Source organism: Mangifera indica, chromosome 17 (genome assembly GCF_011075055.1).
Source record: "Mangifera indica cultivar Alphonso chromosome 17, CATAS_Mindica_2.1, whole genome shotgun sequence".
NCBI lineage: Eukaryota > Viridiplantae > Streptophyta > Magnoliopsida > Sapindales > Anacardiaceae > Mangifera > Mangifera indica.
Genome location: NC_058153.1, coordinates 4,503,657 through 4,526,275, shown reverse-complemented (window position 1 = coordinate 4,526,275; position 22,619 = coordinate 4,503,657). Strand labels below are relative to the sequence as shown.

Here is a 22,619-nt window from a genome sequence, read left to right as displayed (position 1 = left end):
TAATTTAAAAGTTTCATTTTGTTTTAATGTTAATAAATCTCGAACTTTTGACTTTGTATAAAGAGTCCATAACTTTTATTAATCAAATTACCTCTTGAAGGCTCACTTGGATAAGTTGAATAATAAAATTATGTATATAAATAATATACATAATTTTGTTTATAAATCATAATATGTTCTCATATGATTAAGTCTTATTTTCTCTTTAATTTTAAACTATTCAATAATATAAAAACAGATTATTATTATTATTATTTGTATATAAAATTACGGTCAAAAGACTTATTCCACTAAAGGATTATTATTTTCTCAAATTAATACTCATTAATTTTAAAAAACTCAAACATTCACCTATCTATTAATTTTTCAGTTACTATCAGAGATAAAATCATCATTTAGTAAAAATATTTAAAAAATTAAAAATTTATCAAAATTTCCTCTTAGGGTTTCGATCTCCTCTTCTCCGACGAACAATGACTTCTTGATTGTCAACTTTCTCCCTCCTTATCGACTTATCTCTCCCTCCTAGTCTCTTTGTCACTCTCCCTACTATCATCATCTTCGACGAAGATGAAATCGTTTTTGTGAATGGTGTTTGTCTAGATCGGTGAACGATGCGTAATTGATGAAAACCATTGAATGAAGACCTAGATGGGTCAATGGCATTCGTCCAAATCTAAATGTGTTTTTGTTGCTTTCTGAACATGGGAAGACAATCGTCAGACGTTATCTAAATATGAGAGGGCGGTGAAGAGACTAGGAAAGAAAGATAAGCTAATCAGGAGGGAGAATGTCGATGGGCGGGAAGTCATTGTTCGCTGTAGAGGTGGAGATTGAAACCCTAGAGGAAAATTTGTCACATTTCAAACCTTGGATTGGGGGATTAGAGAAAATTATTATATTTTTAAATATATGAGAAAATTGCGATAAATTTTTAATTTTTAAAATATTTTTATTAAATAACGATTTTAGTACTAACAATAACCAAAAAAATTAACAAATAATGAATGTTCAAGGGGGCGTTTGGTTGAGATTTTATAAAGATTACTCTGGTAATTTATCTTTTATTATTTATATTCTCTTGTTTGATTTACAAATAATAAAAAATTTCAATAATATTTTATTATTAGTGTTAATATGACATATAATAAAAAATATAATTTAATTACTATTTTTATTTTACGTATTAAAAAATTATCTATTAATTTTAATTTTATTATAATTATATATTTATTTATTAATTTCTTTTAAGAAAAAAGTAATTTTATTTTTAATTAATATAATAAATAATATAAAAATATTTTAAAATAATTATACTTAAAAATATTTAAATAAAATAATATATTAATATTTTTTATTTTTATTAATTAAATATAATAATGATTTATATTTATTAAATATAATAATAATATATATTTAATAATTTTTAAAATAATTTATAAATTTTAATAATAAAATATTTCTCTAATAAAACGTGTTATAAGTGTTTTAAAGTGAATGGACAAAAACCGGAGAAAACACTGCTGTTAAATTGTGAACGGACCCAAGGCAGAACACTGACATTCCGTACCCGGACAGCTAGGCAAGTATCAAATGTAGGGCTGCAAATCCAACGGATAAATTCATGACACGAATTATATATATTAAATAAATTGTCATAAATGATGATAATAGATCTTAATTTATAATTACTAAATAATTTTTATTTTTAATTTTAAAACCCCACGTTGACGAGCAGAGGCAAAACTGCAAGTAAAATTATAATAACTGATGAATGGATAAGCTTCAAAACTTTTTGTCGGTGTAATTGGTTGCCACGTCAGACGATGACGTCGTCACCCAAATTTATCCAATCCAATTCCACGCTTCAGCTGTCTCGCACTTTTACGCGTCACAATAAAATCTCCACCAAAACTGCACTTTCATGGGGTGAGCTCTCTCCGGTTGCAGTTGCTTTCTCATCACCCAATCACCTTTCGCCACGTCACTAAAAACTTTTCCTTTGTTCGCATTGCCTCCCTCTCCGACAAGCTGACCGTAACTGGCGCTCTGCGATTTTCTAGTCTCCATTCGTAAAGGAAAATTAATAAATAATTAATGAAATAAGCACGCCGATGAACAGAAAAGTGAGTGGTTTTAATATGAAAAACAAGAGAAGATAGAGTCAAATCCAACAAGTATCCATAGAAAAACCACAGTACCTTGCAGAAAATCAATAAAGTAATCAAAGTTGGCCGTTCAAATTTATTAATTTGATTTCAATTTAACAAAATATATGAACCGGGTGGGTGGGTAGAGGGAAGATACAGAGAAAAGCTGTCTTTGAAAGCAACAATGAAACCGCAGGCAGTAATAATTACGCAAACAGAGAACCGCACCCAGTGTTTTTTTGCATCTATAAAAGCCTCCCTAACCCCATCTTCTTCTCCATCCTTTCTTTCTGCGTTGATTCGTGGGAGATCTCCGTTCATTTTGTTCGTTCGTTCGTTCTGTTTGTTTTATTTTTTTCGTTGCATTTCAAGGTAAATATGGTATTTATCTTAAAGCATATTCCTTGAAGATTCTCCCTTCTGATTTGTTCATTTGGATACCATGCGTAGTTCCTGAATTATTATATTGTACGTCTGTGACGAGTCACAACGCATTAAAAGCATAAAAAATTTAGCAGCGAGTAAGAGGTAAAAGTCACGGTTGTGATGATAATAATGATCAGACGATCACCAGTCACCAGTCACCTGCACCTCAGAGGCCCCACATAATTCTACAGTACACTCTATACAGTGGTCTCTCTGTCGACCCCACGTGCCCATCTACACCAATCATTCTTCTCCATCTCTCTCTGTCTTTGATTGCTTTTCAAGTTTCCTCAACCGTAAAAATGTCAATGCAGACTCCATTATTCACCTTCTACAGTTTGAAGCTCGGTAATTTCTGGCCGTTGCTTTATTTTCAATTTTTCTGCAAGATCTTCTTTCCAAATTTACCCTCCAACCAGCTTAATTATTACCTGCCATAAAAAATTGTTTGCTTTTTACCATTTTAGTCCTCTGATCTATAAATTTCAACGCCGGACTCCTATCTTTCCATTCATTTTTCTTTCTTCCTTGCGTTCTGCCGTCTGTTTATTTTGTTTAGGTGCTTTGTCTCTCTTCTTCTTCTTCGTTGCTCTGTTTATTTTTGGTTTTTAACATGTCAACTTCTCTGAATTTTATTTCATCTGGTTAATGTTTTGATGGCAGACTAGTACTCTGTTTTCCTTACACTAACACAGTTCTGGATCTTAATAAACCTGCTTGTGATCTTGTTGAGCTTCAAGTTCTGTTGCTAGTCAAAGTTATTTTCTCCCTTTTCACATGATTAATTGAGAAAAATTTTGAATATGGTGGCCTTGCACCGAATGCAATCTGTTCCGAGAGATCTCTGTTTAAGTAAAATAAACTGTAACCTTAGTTGAACTTTGAAAGACTAAACTTCGATTAATACGTTAATGTGGTTGGTTGGTGAGACTGAGGTGGTAGGTTTTGAATTCTCAACTTTCCTTGTAGACCGGTATAATCTGCCGTTGGTCTTGACTTAAATGATACTTATCCATAATCCGTCTCCTATTTAACTACATCTTTGTTTGGAAAATTTTCTACGTGTTACTTGCGCTTTGATCTTCTGTTGAACAATCTGAGATTTTTGCTACTGTTGCTTGTTTGTTCAGAAACAATGGCCGAACGTGCTTTGACCCGCGTTCACAGCCTTCGTGAACGTTTGGATGAAACTCTTTATGCTCACAGGAATGAGATCTTGGCCCTGCTGTCCAGGTAACTAACAAAGTTCTTGGTATTTAGAACAAGATCTCTGAAAAATAAGAGAAAATAGGCAAGTGCGGATAATTTATTATTTAAATAATCGATGAGTTGGAGCATTTATGTTGCAGGCTTGAGGCTAAGGGGAAGGGGATATTGCAACACCATCAACTTATTCTTGAGTTTGAAGCAATCCCTGCAGATAACAGAAAGAAACTGAGTGATGGGGCATTTTCTGAAGTTCTTAGATCCACTCAAGTAGATCACCAACTTCGCTTCCTCTCGCTAGTATTTTGATTTTTTTTAACTGGGTTTAGTTTTTTTAATCTTGTTTTTACTGATTTCAGGAAGCAATTGTTTTACCTCCGTGGGTTGCGCTGGCTGTTCGTCCGAGGCCAGGTGTTTGGGAGTACATTCGTGTGAATGTCCACGCACTCGTTGTTGAGGAGCTCCTTGTGGCTGAATATCTCCACTTTAAGGAGGAACTTGTTGATGGAAGGTAATAAACTCTGGTTTAGAATTTGATCCATAGATATTTTTACCCTATCTCTCTCTCTACTAAGTTTGTTTTTGTACTGCAGTACCAATGGCAACTTTGTGCTTGAGTTGGACTTTGAGCCATTCACTGCATCATTTCCTCGGCCAACTCTTTCAAAGTCGATTGGGAATGGAGTGGAGTTCCTTAACCGCCACCTTTCTGCAAAACTCTTCCATGACAAGGAGAGTATGCACCCACTGCTTGAATTTCTCCGAGTCCACTGCCACAAGGGCAAGGTATATCCGTTTATATTCAGATCTACATGATTCTAGTATGCGAAGATTTTCATAAGCGAATGACTGATGTGCTAATTTATTAATGTTTGTGCAGAATATGATGCTGAATGACAGGATTCAAAACCTGAATTCTCTTCAGTATGTTCTGAGGAAGGCCGAGGAGTATCTGTCTACCCTGCCGCCTGCAACACCCTACTCTGAGTTTTTACTCAAATTCCAGGAGATTGGCTTGGAGAGAGGGTGGGGTGACACAGCCGAGCGTGTTCTAGAGATGATTCAACTCCTTTTGGATCTTCTTGAGGCACCTGATCCCTGCACTCTTGAGACTTTCCTTGGCAGAATACCCATGGTCTTCAACGTTGTCATTCTGACTCCCCACGGATACTTCGCTCAAGACAATGTTTTGGGTTACCCTGACACTGGTGGCCAGGTATTGAAGTTGGCCAGCCTAGTCTGTTGTAGCTTTAGTTGGTGTTATGTTTTGTTAACCAATTCCAGTTTCTTCCAGGTTGTTTACATCTTGGATCAAGTGCGTGCCCTGGAGGACGAGATGCTTCTACGTATAAAGCAGCAAGGACTCGACATCACTCCTCGCATCCTGATTGTAAGTTTTCTCAAATTCAATTAAATATATGGGTTCCCTTTTTGGGTTAGTTAGTTCAAATGGTTAAGATCTGTTAATGTTCTACAAGAGATCTGTGGATCAGATGCCACTCACGCTAAAGTGAGGGGTGTTGGGAAAGATCTTTTAATGTATGCAGTGCTGTTTATGAGCCTAATTTGCTTTTGTCATACACAGATTACTCGGCTGCTTCCAGATGCAGTAGGGACAACTTGTGGTCAGCGACTTGAGAAAGTGTATGGAACCAAGTATTCAGATATACTTCGAGTTCCCTTTAGAACAGAGAAGGGAGTTGTTCGGGAATGGATCTCAAGATTTGAAGTCTGGCCCTACCTAGAGACTTACACTGAGGTTAAAAAATTTCATTACGATTAGAATATTTCACTAATTTTGATTTCCTTGACTAATGAGCCAATTCTTTTCAATTTACCAGGATGTTGCAGTTGAAATTGCTAAAGAGTTGCAGGGCAAGCCTGATCTGATAATTGGAAACTATAGTGATGGCAACATTGTTGCTTCTTTGTTGGCGCATAAATTAGGTGTTACACAGGTTTGTTAAAGAGACCTATAGCTGATGTCTCTTGTTATTGCTACAATTTTTAACATGTTTTTTCTTTACTTTCAGTGTACAATTGCTCATGCTCTTGAGAAAACAAAATACCCAGATTCAGATATCTACTGGAAAAAGTTGGATGACAAGTACCACTTCTCGTGCCAATTTACAGCTGATCTTATAGCCATGAATCATACAGACTTTATCATCACCAGCACCTTCCAGGAGATTGCAGGAAGGTCAGATCTCTTATACACAATATACAATAGTATTTGTTCATTTCTTAGTGGCTATTATCTTGAGGCCCTAACGTTGTTTTGCATTTCAGCAAGGATACTGTTGGTCAATATGAGAGTCACACTGCTTTCACGCTTCCTGGACTCTACCGTGTTGTACATGGTATCGATGTGTTCGATCCCAAGTTCAACATTGTATCCCCTGGTGCTGATATGAGTATATACTTCCCGTATACTGAGGAGAAACGAAGGCTCAAATCTTTCCACGCCGAGATTGAGGAGCTACTTTACAGCCCGGTTGAGAATAAGGAACACTTGTGAGCTTGCCTGCCTTGTGTTACAATATGTTATATTTAATGTTTAACTAAATTGATAACACCAAATAAATTGTTAGAATTAATTATGATTACTGAATTCTTTCCGAACAGATGTGTGCTGAAAGATCGCAGCAAACCTATCCTGTTTACAATGGCAAGGCTGGATCGTGTAAAGAATTTAACGGGGCTTGTGGAATGGTTTGGGAAGAACACTAAGCTACGCGAGTTGGTTAACTTAGTTGTTGTTGGTGGTGATAGAAGAAAGGAATCCAAAGACTTGGAAGAGCAGGCAGAAATGAAGAAGATGCATAGCCTCATTGAAACATACAAGTTGAATGGGCAGTTCCGATGGATTTCATCACAGATGAACAGGGTCAGGAATGGTGAACTATACCGCTACATCTGTGATACAAAAGGAGCATTTGTGCAGCCTGCATTGTATGAGGCCTTTGGCTTGACAGTTGTTGAGGCCATGACCTGTGGATTGCCAACATTTGCAACTTGTAACGGAGGTCCTGCTGAGATTATAGTGAATGGAAAATCCGGCTTCCATATTGATCCTTACCATGGTCAGCAGGCTGCTGAAATCCTAGTCGACTTCTTTGGGAAGTGCAAGGCGGATCCTTCTTACTGGGACAAGATCTCCCAAGGGGGCCTGAAGCGTATCGAAGAAAAGTAAATGCACAGCTTTCTGTCTTTATAAAACTTTTGATGAGTTTGTTTGAAATTTCTTTTGAGGTTTTTTCTTCTTTCTTGCAGATACACATGGAAGATCTACTCTCAAAGGCTTCTGACCCTCACTGGAGTTTATGGCTTCTGGAAACATGTGTCTAACCTAGACCGTCTCGAGAGCAGGCGCTACATCGAAATGTTTTATGCCCTCAAGTATCGAAAGCTGGTAAGGTTCTTCAAAGAAAATCTTGTAATGAGTTTAGTTTATGCAGAGCATTTTTCTGATCATATTGCATTTTCATCAAATGTTTTCAGGCTGAATCTGTTCCTCTAGCTGTTGAGTAAAATGAAAGCCGAGGAGGTCTGTTCAAGTGGAGTTTTCTGACTCTTGAAGAATAATGGTTGTCTGGGGAATGCAATTGGACAAAATGGCATTTTTTTTTTTTTTTTTTTTTGCTGTGCTTTCATTTTTTCTCAAACATTTTTCTTTTGTGTTTCTGAGCATTGTTGTATCCTGGGTGTTGAGCCCATTAATTTTAGTAAAGTTTGTGACTTTTGTTTTCCAATTTCCTGCCTGAATTGTGAATTTTAATCATTTCCTTCTAAAAAAACAGAACAAACTTAACCCCCAAGATACTTTGAATGCAAAATAGGAGCTCAAGTTTTTCTTTTAATATATTAAGGTTAAATTTTAATTTATCTAATTTAATAATTTTAAGATTAATTATAATAATAAAATTTATATAAACCGAAATAACAAGTATATTTATATAAAATAGAATAATAGTTTGTAATTAATTAACGAAATTTTTTATATTTTTAAATTGAATTTTTTTTAATTAAATAATATTTTAAAAACAACAATTATTTATAAAGATAAATTTATACTTCAATTAATAGAAGTGACTGGACAAAACTAGAAAAGAGAAGAAGAAAAAGAAAACCTTAATTAGATTGAAATACAACTTGATGTGATATTTTAGTCAAAATATGTTTCCTTTTCTCAATTTGTGCAGCCCTTATCCTAACACCGCCTTTCCTCTTTATTTTTTGAGGTACAAAGAACGCTAATTCCTTTTCACTCTTTGCGCACATGCTTTCACTGGCTATGATTTAACGAGGGCCCATTCATTTACAGATTCTGTGTTCAGACCAGACGGCAGCCTAAGTTTCCACTATACCAAATTGGGTTGAGTAAGGCAATCCCAATATTAATAAAACTATGTATAATATATTATTATATAATTTAATGTTATTTTATTTTTAATTTTTATTTATTTAATTATATGATGATACGTTATTATTTATATATAAAATTGTATAAAAAATATTAACAAAATTATTTATATTTTTTATACAATAATTAAGTCTATATCTGATATATTATTATATAATTAAATAATTTTTAATTAAAAATAAAATAATATTAAATTATATAATAATATATCAACTATATATTCAATTATATATTAAAAAATACATAATTATACATATACGTCACAGGAAAAAGGAATGGAAAAGTAAGAGAATTCCAATATTATTATGCACATTATTAAAAGCTCAAAAATTGCTTCAATATGGTTGCCAGAATTGAAAAGTTTACAAAGCAAGCACCCAGGATACTCAAATTCTTTTGACTCTGGTTGCCAAATGTAAAGGCAAATCAGAAAATGTGAATACAAAAGACCCTGTACCCTTGAACAATTGCACAATGCTATGCGTATACACTTTTTGTATACAAATAAATACACATATAGATGTGTTATTATGTAATTAGATATTATTTTATTATTAATTCAAAATTACCATTTCAAATGATAACATATTTATGTGTGTATCTATTTGTGTGAAAAATTGAAAATATACATTTCTTTCCTATTAAGGAGACTTCTCCTTGTTTTTGATATTTGATTTTCTGGGTTCAGCAACTGTGCACTTTGATCAACATCTTTGCCTCTCATATTTGCAAGCATTGCCCTTTCCATTGAGATTTTGCCATTATAAACAAGGCAATGACTAACATTTAACATTTTATTCTATATTTTCCTCTCATCCTCCTAATATTCTTTCAACCCCGACATCACAAGGAAAAATTCATGGAAGTCGCGAAGCATCCATAACCAAAAAGGTCTCACCAGATTGACAGCCAGATAATTTTGTTGACTCCCTAGCGGTCCTTCTGAAGTTCTTTCTTTCCTAGAGGCTGTCTTGGATACAGAATAACTGCCAGTAATAAACAGATTGCAAGACCAAATACTCCACTCAATGGTTGGAACGGGTGACTTCCCGTTACCCAAACGGGGAAATTTGGATTGTGGGTTAGAAAGCCACCATTTTGTAAAACAAAACTTGAGGCCATGATCCCAGAACGCAAACCAATTGGAACAGAGAGGCTGCCTTGACTTCTTTGACGAAGACCTGCCAGAGCCAAAGATAATAGGCAGAGTCCTGGAATTGCCTGCGGGGACCTGAAAACTCAGTGGCAAATTACAATAAGCAGTTTGTAGGGTGATTTCCACAACATTTGTAAAACTCAATGCAATACAATCCGAAATGGATGCTCAGTTTAAGGACCTAAAGAAAAGCTTAACCTTTCTTGTTACATGTCTTACATAATCTAGAAGGGCCAAAATTTTCATGATACGACAACCAATGTAATGCCAACAAAATGGGAGATAAAAGGAAAATCAAGAATATAAGACTAGATTAACTCCTTCAATTTTATACGAGACCGAGGATGGGAAAGTAATGGCAAATGTAACTAAACAGGAAAATTACAAACAATATAGTGCAGCAAAGTACAACTCAAAATCTACCTCTGAAATAGAGAAAAAGCAAATCCCGATATTATAATTCCACGATGATAACCAAGATCTGCGGCAATTTCTTCAGGCAACCATGATCTGAATAGCAATTCTTCAACCAGTACAACGGCAGTTGCTGTTAGGATACCTCGACATGCCAGCAAAAAGAATTTCCCACACACTTTGAGCAATGTCACAGCATTTAAAGGTGATGGAATACTTGATGGCCAGGAGAAATTCACACAACCAAGTAAAGCCTTTACTGATTGTAGTAATAGCACAAGCATGACACCTGCGATAAACCCTTTCAACAAATTTTGGACCTGCTAACGAAAAAGCTCAATGTTAATTCTTTCTCCAAGGCAGGCAAAGCCAGAGGATGCATATCCGTTAAAGACCATGAGGTCGCACAACGAAATGGAAGTCAGGTGAATTAACATGCAAACTACTAATTAATTAAAAGAATACATTCACTTTAAAGAGAAAAAATCTTCATTTAACTACACCATTGACGACAAAACATCAAAGGAACCAGAGACATATGAAATCTGAAACTGTTTTTGGTGGAATCGTGTATGAAAAAATGAAGCATGAGAAACCTTGAGAGGTTGTTTGCCTAGAAGAAGAAAATCACAAATAGTTAGTCACTAGCACAAAATGCTAGATCTCTGCAATTGTTTCACTACCTATAAATCAATAGACTATGCCAACTTAACTTAAATTCACATAATGATTCTTGCAATGTGCCACTACTGCTGCACACTGCTGAACTAGAGGGACAAATTTGACCCTCAGGCTGAAATTTTAGTCCAATGAGGATCAGCCCATTGCCAGTGTGGACAAAACATTAAATTTCACAGTATAATGCAGTTATCACTTGCAATTGCTAAAGTCTAGACCTTGTTTGACATATTTCTAGGTTCTAATCTTACCTTTGATAATGATGTCATATCAAGCCCATACCGCTCCAATGGATTTTCATATCCACGTATTCTTCTGCCCCATAACACAACCAGTATCATAACAGCAGTATAGAGTCCAACAATGCAAGCAAGCTCGGCAATTCTTGAGGGATTATTTGTTGTCCAGCTCTGCACAAGTGTTGGCAGCAGTGGAACAACAACAGGTGACCATAGAAGAATCACCATGCAGACAAATCCAAGAATCCTAAGTAAAGAAGCAAAAGTTTTAAGAAAATAGTATTACACATGATTTCTGATTATAAGGAAAAAAGATCTATTACTTCATTCATTTAACTCAACAAAATTCTAATTACATCTATATGTAAGACTAGATGCCCTTTTACCAGTCTGTTTTACAGGGGTCAATATCTTCTCTTTTGTAGGTTGCAGTGGTCATATGAATTAAAAACTAAAACTATCTTTCATTTCAACTGAAACAGAGAAAAACCCTTCATAGGAAACACTTTTCAGGGACTGAATGAATCATTATGGACTTTTCCCATATTGATTTTAACTCCTGTTGAGTTAATTTTGGTTTACTACAGCTTTCTAACGGAGAAAAGGAGATTGACAGATGAAGCATGAGATGCTGAATAATGACCTTTAAGAATACCTATGGAACAACGGGCGATCAGCTATATGCAGAAACAAGATAAGCCTGTCAGTCAGACTCATTGCACCACGTAGACCACCCCAAAGCAAAGCAATTTTTCCAACAAGCTTCAACATGCCACCCTTTTGCCCTAAACTGGTCAACATTGTGATCAACCTGTTCATGTAGGAAATGTAAAAAACTCTCTAAACTGAGTAATCCATAAAAGAAATTATATAAACAGGTTACGAGTTAAGACCTTTCTTGATCCACTTCACCATCTTCCTTGGTTGGTACTACAGGACCAGAAACTGACATGGCTTTCTCAGCAAGGCTTGAGACTATGTTATTCTGGTTTTTTTCAGACATCGACTCCTTAAGTTTCGCAGGTTCTTTCAGATGATTTTCCTTCTCATTTAAGGGCCCAGACATATTTTCAACTATTCCCTTGTCTTCATACAAGTCCTTCACATTTACATTCAGCAGCAGGCATGATAAACACACATGTAAGAACCCCACCCTTCAACCCAAGAACAAAAAAGAGAAAAAAGCATGATGAAACTTCATGACTACACAATATGGAGAAAAAACTTGGCCCTGGTACAAAAATAAATAATACAGAATAATTAACAATATTCTTCAAGAAAAGAGATATTTCCAAGACTCTTAAGCACCTGAGAAATGAACTGCATACAAACTATCACACAACAGAATCTACTACCTAGACTAAGAAAGATACCTATACCCAATAAAGGACATGTATGCTGAGAATAAAGTTTGTGTGTATCTGTTTCATATGCTTAGATTAAAAAAGCCACACCAAAAAAAAAAAAAACATGTCACATATGCACTTAAATAAATTAATTCATACCGATTGCTCTACAAGTAATGCTGATGCTCCCAAGGCAGCTGTAACGGCACCAACTGTGACACCTCCATTGTTGAAGTTTTTCAATTCACCACCTACCACTTCTGTGTTTACTGAACCATTTGAACTAGTATCTTTGTCAAACGGCATCTGGCAAATCTCCGTTACCCCCACCTTGTCATGTTTTCTCCCCCTAGATTTCTTGTTTTGATCGTAGACCATCAGTTCTTTTTGACCATTATCATTCTCAGTAGACACACTGAAATATTTTCGCAAAGCAGCTAAACTAGAGCCTACAATAACACCAGCTGGAAGTACCTGTCTCAGATAACTTGTCCCCTGGACAGCAGAGGAAATGGCTCTAATAATATTTTCACCTTGAAGTGTGCCAACTTTTCTGGAAGTACAGTTAATACCGTCTTGTTTATCATCCAAATACCAAACATTTTCCCTGTCATTCCCAACAGCCAAAGAGACAGCATTTGCCACTTTTTCCATATCTCTAGCAATATCTGATTCCATTTCTTTCCTATCAGATAGACTTAGCTTGCGTTCAACTTCGATCTTCAAAGAATTAAACAAAATATTTTTCACAATGTGCATAAACTCTGTCAATGCAACCTCGCTACTTTCAGCATTTTCATTCATATGATCCTTAATTTTGTATTCTGCAATGGGTTCTCGTTGTTTATCTGTATCTAATATTACATATGGTGGTTCAATATATTTATCTGCATCATCTACCTCCTCAAATGACTGGGCTTGCACTTCTCCGTCATCATCCTCCAAAGTTCTAAAATCACCAATAGAATCTTTGAAATTTCCAGCTTGTTCCAAGAGCTTCCATTGACCTTCTTCTGGAAAGTAGTCAAGCAAGAGAGCAGTAGTTGTATCCAGATCCAATGATTTGGCATTTGGCACTTTTGAGATAGGATATTTACTTAAGTGTTCATTTTGTGTTCGGTCCCCATTAAGATTCACAGGATTGTATAATGGGAAGTTATTTCCACATTTAAGTCCATCTGAATGGTCAAACAAAAGTTTGCTCCCAACTAATAATTCCCTGTTTCTCTCCATATCTAAACTTTTAGCTATCCTACTTCCTGGAGAATAATTACCACCATTGATATCAAATAGAATGGGATTTTGATCGTGTTCAACCTCCGCCCTCTCAGTTCTTGCATCATGCTGAATGTCCACACCACTCTCACAACTATTATGTGTCGAGGGATCAGATGATGCAGGTGACTGTAAACTCAGCTCTTTCCCAGTGCCCTCTTTGTCCAATCTTTCATGATTTCCATTTCTTTGTTTCTCAGAGAAATGATCAATTTTCTCATCTTTTACCTCATCTCTCTCCTTGACATCTATTTTGTCATCATTTTCCACTTCCAACTGAGTGATCATATTTTCTATTACACCAAAAACATTATTAACAGCCATTTGGGTGGAATCATCCATTCCTGTCAGTGCATCTAATGCTTCCGAAACATTGAAGGCAGTAGGATTAAGATCAGGTGCAGCCTGCAAAATTTTATTCTCCCTCTTCTGATTATCATTTCCTCCCTTCATTGATTGAGCTTCAGAAGAGGATCCCAGAGGTGAAACTGCATCCTCTGTAACATTGGCAGATGCTCTTTCATTTTGATCAGAGGAAGGATCTAGGGATTTATCTACGGTTTGTTGGATGCCATTCTCAAGTTTTGTTTCTTCTCGGGATACTCCACTATCCTGTTCCACTTTGTACTGATATTCCTCATGACCTACAGCCTCTTCAGGCTGGCTGGTGTTGTCAGAATTAGCACTTGTCTCTGATCCCTTTTCACCAATGTCAGAATATGGAATAGCCTCATCCTTGGGGAACCTATAATTTTCATGATTATTTCCATATTCATTAGTGTCTTTCCTGATTGAACTAGAAATATCAGATTGAAGACCATTCATTGACTGAGACTGACCTACATCATCAGATTTCTGCAAAATTTGAGTAGCTTGAATCTCTGAGGCTAATCCACCATTAGGCTTGGCCATGTCTGGTTGCATGTTGTCAGAGCCCTCTGCCAAATTGTCAACCCTTTTCTCATGATCTGCTCTGTGAGGATCTTTATACAGCCCTTCAGCACTTGATATTCCATTGACTTTCTCTTGGATCTTTGACTTAAACTCTGATGTTATGTTAGATATCTTACCAATATCCAGAGGTCCTTTTAATTTTAAGTTTGTGGCCTCAGCGTGCAAAAGCCCAGATACTGCTGCCAAAAGATTTCCGCGCACATCTTCAGGCACAGCATTTTGCAGAGCTTTCATAAGTGTCTCTCCTTGACCAACAGCAGTCAAGACCTGAACATAATGATTACTGAAACATCAGAATAACCAAATAAAGGAACAAATTAAAATGACTGGAAATTTCATATCCTAAAAATTATGGTAAAAGTATTTAACCAGAATAAGTGCTCTTTAAGACATATCCTAACAACTTCAATAAAAAAAACATGTAAGTAATAAAAATGAAAGCATGATGCATTTGATAAACTTGTTTATAACAAACAGTTACTTGTGGTACAATACAGTAATAGATTGCCATAGTGTCAGATGCATCCTTGCATTATTTTTTCTTCCCTGATTTTGTTTATAAGAGAAAAATTGATCCATCTTTTTCTTTTTTCCAGCATGAGTTTAACCTAACATGATAACAGAGTCAAAGGATATTAAGCAGTGAATATGATTATCCTCATTTGAATATTTGTTCAAAGAGGAGCTGGTTCATACTGGGGATATAGACTTGTTTTGGTTTTGTATGCAATAACTACCAACATTGATTTTTATTTTCACAGTGGTTTCCTGGTCCACTTCTGTAAGTTCGTCTTATTTTGATTATTACTACTGATCCTATAGTTTCTTAAAAAAATTGAGAAAAATGCCCAGTCTTTTTATAACAAATATCAGTGTTAGTTCCACTTAAGCAGAGTCCAGATGGTTGTCTGCCAATAATAATAAGAAAACGAAAAAGCTTAATTTTCTATCAATAAAACTATGTACACAAATTTGAACATAAACGATGACATGTCATTATATGATTGGTGATTTTGAATTAAAAATAAAACAATACCTAATTGCATGGTGACATGTCATTGTTTGTATTTAAGTTTGTGCATATAGGGCTACCTAATTTCTATACAATCATTTAACTACCATAATATAATATGTATATGTTGGAAAGCCTAAAAAATACCTTTTTGTTAGGGATTTAATATCTCTATACCCGATTAGGAATTTATAATCTTTAATTGTTTTTTTATTTTAGGTAACATGATGATTGCATTTCTTAGTAGTTTTATATTTACCTATATAGTTAGAAAATCCTAGTGATTATTAGGTTTTATATTTAGAATATTTTCTTTTCTTATTATAAAATCATAGTGATTATCAGGGCTTTCCTGTGTATGTATTGATGGCTATGCCAATGAATAAATTTTAATTAGGTTATTTATGCCAAAATCTTGTTTCATGGTATCAAAGATGAACATCCTTGCTGGCATAATTTTTTGACCATAGAGCCAAGAACATCACTAGTTCGACAAACTCACACTATTACTTAAATGTAGAAAGATGAGTTTCTTACCAGATCAACAAAACTCACTTCATCACCTACATGTAGAAAAATGAGTTTTTCACCATATTGGCAAACTCATGCTATCACCTATATGTGGAAATATTTCTCTCACCATATCAGAGATCACCGACCAGATTTGTAGATTAAAGATTTCATAATCTACCTTTTTTTTTTTAAATTATAAATTATAAACTTTGTAATAAGAACTAAATGCTAGTATGCAGAAAAACATTGCGGACTAAGTGCCATGAATTGCATTAATAAAAGGCAGTTATTTCCTTGTTCCATATTGAAAATCAACTTACGAGAAGATATACACTAGCATACATGTTGAAAACTTTTTTCTCAATCCTTGGGATAAATTTAAATTTGAAATGATGGTTTATTATCTCAAAATTAGTGGGACTATTAGCTTCACTATTGATATTTTTTTTTTTAAATGATTATTATCTTTTGTTTTTGAATTGGTTGTTTAATTTCAATCCAGTCTAATCCTATTTATATCAAGTATAAATTGGTAATAAGACCAATGAATAAAAATAGAATGAGGTATTCATCAAGAATCTCATTTCTCATTTTTCACACATGAATTTCTACTCTCACTTCAAATCAATCATGTCATGACTAAGATTCCAAAAATGTAATATTAGCATATGAATGTCAAAACAATAAATAGCATATTCAATCATACCTTTTTCTTCTCTTCTTCTGTCAGTGTGCCAGGCATAGTTACATCAAGTATACTCATAACCAGTTGTGAAGACTGTAACACTTGGCTCCTTTTGCTATCTACTGCACTGGCTTCATCCTCTTTGACCACTTCTGCCTCAACAGGACCACTCTCTGGCAATGCACCATGGTCCATTTCTTGCAATTCCTTTTTATCACGCTCCACATTTCTTTGTGACTCTCTTCTGGATCTTTGATGGACGCTACAATCATCATTATTTTTTTCCAGCATCTCCCTCGTACCATTGTCAGAATAACTGTTCAAAGCATTTGTCTTACTAAGATCTAAGAGCTTATTAACTTTAACATCCTCCTTGTCGGTTGCTCTACCTTCCGCAAGAGCCAAACCTTTTGAAGAGTTGATGGAAACATCTAAATCTTTCAGAAGTGGATGATGACCTTTTAAAAGTCCAAGCTCCACGGCTGTGAGCCACTGCATTCACAAAAAGAATACTAATCAGAATATCACTTGTCACCCTAACCCAACATGATTGATAGAACTGCGGGGGACGAAAGTATAATTTCATATAAAATATGATAATTGGATTAGGGCAATTACTCATTACCATTATAAAACTTAAAAGCTTTGGGGCATAGTGACGAAGAAATTCTTTAAATTTTCCTTTTTTCTTTTTCTATAAGAAACTGTTAAACTATGTTAAAGAAGGGGTTGAGGTAAGTATACCAGGGGACCGGATATTCATAAAGAGATCAAAAAATCTGTAAAGGGGAACAATTCTATGAAGATAGTGAAAAAAATTGCCAAACATAATCTTCCCTCCCCTATTGCAGAATAAGCATACAAATTTAGTCCAAGTTCCCCTCCCAACTCAGAAACCGAAGCCTGAATAGAAGCAAAAGGTTTAAGTCTAGCCCATAAAGCCTCTTGTTATTATCTCCTTTCTCACCAAAAATACAGTCATTTGTTTTCCCATATAACCCAACTCCGAAGAAATTATCCTTCTTTCCCTCTCAAAAAGCAACAAATACATGAGATTCCAACATAATAAGTCCCTTTAAAGATTATAATGTTCTTGATGATCAAGATTTGAAGGAAATCAGAATGCTGAGGACTGAACAGAAAATAAAATAAATTAAAAAACAAAGTGAAAAATAAAAATGTTATAGCTGAGCATCAGATCAGAGCATTGTTATGGACAAGAAATGATCTTCATTCCCTGAACATCAAAACAAAATTTCAGGGAAAAAAAATGTAACTCTCCACAGTAGCTTTCCTAACAAAATATTGCTCATTAATTCTAACACAATATATTCCATATGATAACTTGTGTAAATAAAGAGACCAAACTTAATAGAATACACTAGGATTTCAAGAAGCAGATATAAGAAATTCAAAACAATGAATTCAGAGGCTTTGAGTCCTCCAAGTTCATTAAAAAGTTACGTCACAGAAATCTCAGTAAGATTCTTAGAACTATAAACATGGTAAATTATTAAATGATTCGAAAGACCCAGACATTGTAATGGAAATGATATAATAACCAGCCGCCCAATCAAACAAACAACCATCCTTTGTTGACAATGGTTTACATTCCTGCATTCAATCTTTAGTAGCCAAAGAAAGAAGTCATTACCTCAATGGTAAGATGCTGGCACCAACATTCAGCAGCTCTATTACTTGCAATAGTAGCAGATGGAAGACAAGAACACAAGAGAAGGCTAGTATATGGATTTTCATCTATCAAACTGTGTGGAAGAGAGTACGGTGGCAGTGCTCCATTATCATTCTGACAAATTGACAGGATTATGATTAATTAACTTCTTCTTAAAAAGGTCAGAATGCTTATCTTAATGATCAACTTCGGAACAGTGGAATGGTTGACAAGCAAGACATTGTTGACAACAGACAACTGATGCATATTTCGCAAAATCACAACCATTACTGGCTTTTTAAACAGATAATCAAGAAAGATGTTTGCCATACAGAGAGAGAGATAAAGTGAATTACATTGCATTGACCAATAAAACATAGTAATTTTTGCATTAATGGTAGACACCAGCTTATTATGTGCATTATTATAATTTCAGCATACGTTAAAGCATAATCCTGTGTTTGCGTACTTGTAAAAAAACAGTAGATAGTAAATTACTTACCAGGTTTGCGAGTATGTAACTATCTCATAACAAAAACTTCATAGCAACCTAAAAATGGATGACATATTTTTTTTATAAATGTATGTGCGTGCAACCTTGATAACTCTCCCTATGGATGTTACACAAGTTTCAAGCCCTTAAGTGTAAATTGGAGACAAATCCTGCAAGTCATAGAAATTTTGGAAGTTCCTCATTGCGAGCTGTTACTAAAGTTTCAAGTTAAAACTAGACATGCTAGCTCACCCTGGCAAGAGGTAACTCAATTTACCTGCCCAAGGACTCATAACAACAAATGAACCAATTTTGACTGACCTAAATCTGGACTTGAGCCCAGCCACCTAAGACTGGCAAGGTATAATACTCAATTAAGAATACTCATGATATAGAAAAGTGAAGCTTGAGAACCTTCTATATCTAGCTCTGTACAACAAAGTAGAAAAGTATATTCTAAATGAAGAAAATATCCCAGAAAATGATCAATTGAACCATATAAACATTATCATAATTTTTGGCCAATATTCGAATAGGCAAAACTGAAGAATAAATTGGTCTTGTGCAAAATCCAAGGCAAGATGGAATTAGATCCACATAAATATGCACCTGTATAAAGAGAACGGGAATCTTCACATTTCCAACAACACTTCGAGTACTAGATTTCAAATAGAAGTCTTCAATGGCTTCAAAACCATGAGATACCATAGATATTGCTTCTTCAAAATCATGAACAGACTTTGACAATAGAGCCTTTTCCACATCAAAACCTTTTCCTTGGCCTTGAAATAATTCCTGGAGAATTAATTAAGAATACGCTGTGAGAACAAGCATAAGGTACCTACATAAATTAAATGACTGACAAAATTTGAAACAGAACACATTGATTGTTGCAGTCCTCCAACAAAAGTTTGAAACATTTGCACTGGAAAGTAAAACATTTGAAGCAATAATTGACCTTGTTTGATCGCAGGATATCTATCAATCCATTAGTGAGCTTTTGATCCAAGGCAATGCGATAAGGAGAGGACCTTGTGGCCTCCTGTAAGTCAAAAGGATTGTCTATGCATGTGACAGCTGTAAGAGGTGTTCTTTCTCCAACTTCTGCCAAGTATTTTGTTAACATATTTGCACCATATCCCCAGCCAATACCCATCAAAGTTGTCCATGGCCTTGCATTGTTGATGAACTGTATAGCAGTGCAGATATCATCGCTGTCAGCAGCTGTAAATAACCTACATAATGTAGTTAAGCAGCCCTACTATCAGGTTATTTTTGGAAAGAATTATTCAACAAGAACCCAGAAAGATTTGCTATCACCAATAGCTCAAGTATGAGACTCTAGTTTTAATATGTATAACAAACACAATGTTTTATTTTATTTTTAAATCTAATGAATGACAAAGAGAAACTCAGGCACAGTCTCACTCATTTGTCATACTAACAATGCCCTTCCATCAAGCCATACCTTGGCTTTAACCAAATAACAAGTAATGTTCCTCATTTTATCTTCACTTTGTCCACCCCTATTTATTCTCAGGTTTATTTTAAACAACGACAAGCTCACATCCTGAATTACTAAAACAATAACCAAATCAAAACCAGTGCAGTGTTAGCAGCCAGTAATGTCTCTGGACATTTTGGATAAAAAATGATTATGCAATAATTCTAAATCATAAGGCCAAAAAAATTCTGCATCAAGAAAATTCCCACACGTCAAAATAGAACATATTAAATTATTGCAAAATTAAAACAAAGTTTGAAATGCTCATAATAAAAAACACCTTAGTTGCTTACCGGGCTGTGGTAAGAGGCGAACCACCGCAACCTCTAGGATTCATAACCACCGGAAAGAACCCGTGCTCCACTGCTTTGCAAACAAACGCCTGAATACTCTTGTTCATGCTCCCCTCTGTGGTTCCCGGCACCAACAACAAAGTGGTGTCCAATCCATGCTCCTCCAGCAGGTCCAAATTCGCAGGCCAATCTAACGAAACAACACCACCATCCTCCGTATTTAGACAAACTCTTTGGTACTTCAATTTCGTCTCCAAATCACTCACCCTCTCATCGTCTCCAATTCTGATCTGAATCCTCCCACTCACAAAATGTCTATCTTCCTTCATAAGCTTCTCATTTACATTCTCTAAGAAATCACTCTCTTCGAACGATATCGACGGGCACCGAAGAATGACAAAATGATTAAACGGCGTCGGACTGGTAAACAAAACCCAATTTCCAATACATGATAGTGGGGGCGGTTTATTAGAAGTGGACTTAGAGGCATATAAAGCGAGTCCAGAGAGAAGGCCTAGAGCCGTAGCGAGCAAATCGAGGGAGCTGGCGGAAGCGAAGAGGTTGGGCAAGCTATGAAACAGGTTGTCGAAGGGATCGTTAAGGTTACTTCCAACAGTGAGTTTGAAACGGCGACGTTTTCTATGAAGGCGAACTTGGAGGAAGTGGACGGAGGTTTTATTGAAGAGAACAGTGGAGGTGGTGGTGGCGTGAAAAGAATTGAGGCGGAGACGATTGGCGGAGATGTTCATAGTAATAGCAATGGCATGGGACAGGGCATAAAGGGAAAGCCCAATTCTGGAAAAAGAAACATTTGAAAGATGTTGGGGTGGTGGTGGAGATTTGGAAGGACTTATGGCTTCAGGTTGTTTATACCGTTACAAGCGGGGCCAGGGAGAAAATGAACCGTTAATAAGGGTAATTAATTAAAGGCCAAAAGGCTTATTTCCACCCGGTTTTGTGTTTTTTCAAATTCCCATTCATAAAATTTTATTATAATTAAAGATAAAATCATTATTTAATATATTTTTTAAAAAATTAAAATTTTATCTCATTTTTCAATTTGTTTAAAAATAACAATTTTCTTCGTATCTAAAATTTAAAAAATTATCATTTTATCCTAGAGTTTTTTTTTTTCTTTCTGACCATCATCTTTGACACCGATAATTTTCTCTTCTTTGTTTGTCGTTGACAAACAAAGGTCAAAAACCAATGAATGACAACAAAGAATGAATGCAACGAATCGAAGACAAAGAGATTTATCTTCATCTTCATCTTTATTGAATCAACTCCGAACGACAAAAATCAACTTCGACATTTGGAAGAATTTATGGCTTCAGTTTGTTTACACTGTTACAAGCAGGGCAAGGAAGAAAATAAACTGTTAATAAGGGTAATTAATTAAATTAAAATGCCCCTTGATATATTCCTCCAATATTTTCGAAGTTTTGTTACTTTTTTTTACCATTTTATAGAATCTATATTAAGAATAACATAAGAGATTTCAAATATAAAAATAAATGATTTAAATTCCCTCTAATAATAATTCAAAATTAAATTATTAATTTATTTGATAATAGTATTTATGAAACTGGCCATTAAAACCGACTTCACCTACTAAAAATATGCTAATAATACCAAACTTATCAGTAAGAAAGACGCTAAAGGAGGTTAGGAAGTTAGAGAAGGCTGCTTAGATCCACTCACATACATGTTTTGAAAGGTCACATAGGGGTGATGTTCAAAAGATATAGTATGGGTGATGGATGTGCAAAACGACATAATTTAGAAAGAAGGTTCAGGTTTACTCTTATTCTAAATTTCTGTATATTATTTTTCAAAAATTTGAATACATACATGTTAATCGTTAACTTAAATCTATTAGTTTTTAGGGTAAAATTACCATTTAATTAGTAATATTAAAAAATAACTAAAATTTTATCTCATTTTTCCTCTAAACCCTAAAAACTAATAATTTTTTTTTAGACCAAATTTTAAAAAATGACATTTTTCTTCTAAGTTTATTTTTTATTCTCAAACTGTTCCCTTTGATGGCCTCTCTCTCTCGATATTTTCTCTTCTTTCAACGGTCTCTCTCTCCCTTTGGCCAATCATCCAAATTCAGGGAACAAAGACTTTTCATTTGGGAAAGCATTAAGAGAAAAAAGTTGTCAGAAAATGAA

At 35.0% G+C, this 22,619-nt stretch overlaps 2 protein-coding genes across 7 annotated transcripts; one reads left to right on the top strand and one right to left on the bottom strand.

Annotated features, from left to right (window-relative positions):
- Positions 1–2,418: 2,418 nt before the first annotated feature.
- LOC123200616 (sucrose synthase-like) lies at positions 2,419–7,534 on the top strand. 3 transcript variants are annotated; one of them, XM_044615896.1, is made up of 14 exons: positions 2,419–2,522; positions 3,707–3,809; positions 3,926–4,052; positions 4,142–4,293; positions 4,376–4,568; positions 4,663–4,998; positions 5,077–5,172; positions 5,368–5,541; positions 5,624–5,740; positions 5,816–5,982; positions 6,072–6,296; positions 6,408–6,971; positions 7,056–7,194; positions 7,284–7,534. In XM_044615896.1, the coding sequence occupies exons 2-14, from the start codon at positions 3,712–3,714 to the stop codon at positions 7,311–7,313; spliced, it is 2,418 nt and encodes an 805-aa protein (XP_044471831.1). In that variant the 5' UTR covers positions 2,419–2,522; positions 3,707–3,711; the 3' UTR covers positions 7,314–7,534. The 3 variants fall into 3 exon arrangements, with proteins under 3 accessions (XP_044471831.1, XP_044471828.1, XP_044471829.1); XM_044615893.1 differs by lacking the exon at positions 2,419–2,522 and adding an exon at positions 2,864–2,924; XM_044615894.1 differs by lacking the exon at positions 2,419–2,522 and adding an exon at positions 3,006–3,135.
- Positions 7,535–8,481: 947 nt separating this feature from the next.
- On the bottom strand, positions 8,482–21,286 carry LOC123200634. 4 transcript variants are annotated; one of them, XM_044615927.1, is made up of 11 exons: positions 20,440–21,283; positions 19,601–19,877; positions 19,252–19,437; positions 18,132–18,284; positions 16,499–16,969; positions 12,198–14,534; positions 11,586–11,791; positions 11,348–11,503; positions 10,705–10,939; positions 9,785–10,095; positions 8,482–9,436 (listed from the first exon to the last, which is right to left on the bottom strand). In XM_044615927.1, the coding sequence occupies exons 1-11, from the start codon at positions 21,186–21,188 to the stop codon at positions 9,136–9,138; spliced, it is 5,382 nt and encodes a 1,793-aa protein (XP_044471862.1). In that variant the 5' UTR covers positions 21,189–21,283; the 3' UTR covers positions 8,482–9,135. The 4 variants fall into 4 exon arrangements, with proteins under 4 accessions (XP_044471862.1, XP_044471863.1, XP_044471864.1 ...); XM_044615928.1 differs by having other exon boundaries at positions 19,601–19,866; positions 20,440–20,580; XM_044615929.1 differs by having other exon boundaries at positions 19,601–19,831; positions 20,440–20,574.
- Between the last annotated feature and the right edge of the window lie 1,333 nt (positions 21,287–22,619).

Bases quoted from the DNA above. Each gene is read 5' to 3' on its own strand.
- LOC123200616 (XM_044615893.1), top strand. From the start codon at position 2,879: ATGTCAATGCAGACTCCATTATTCACCTTCTACAGTTTGAAGCTCG. The intron at 3,810-3,925 runs GTAACTAACAAA...TTTATGTTGCAG, and splicing joins ATCTTGGCCCTGCTGTCCAG to GCTTGAGGCTAAGGGGAAGG. The intron at 5,741-5,815 runs GTTTGTTAAAGA...CTTTACTTTCAG, and splicing joins ATAAATTAGGTGTTACACAG to TGTACAATTGCTCATGCTCT.
- LOC123200634 (XM_044615927.1), bottom strand. From the start codon at position 21,188: ATGAACATCTCCGCCAATCGTCTCCGCCTCAATTCTTTTCACGCCACC. The intron at 11,792-12,197 runs GTATGAATTAAT...GTAAATGTGAAG, and splicing joins CATTACTTGTAGAGCAATCG to GACTTGTATGAAGACAAGGG. The intron at 10,096-10,704 runs GTAAGATTAGAA...TTTCGTTAGCAG, and splicing joins ATATGACATCATTATCAAAG to GTCCAAAATTTGTTGAAAGG.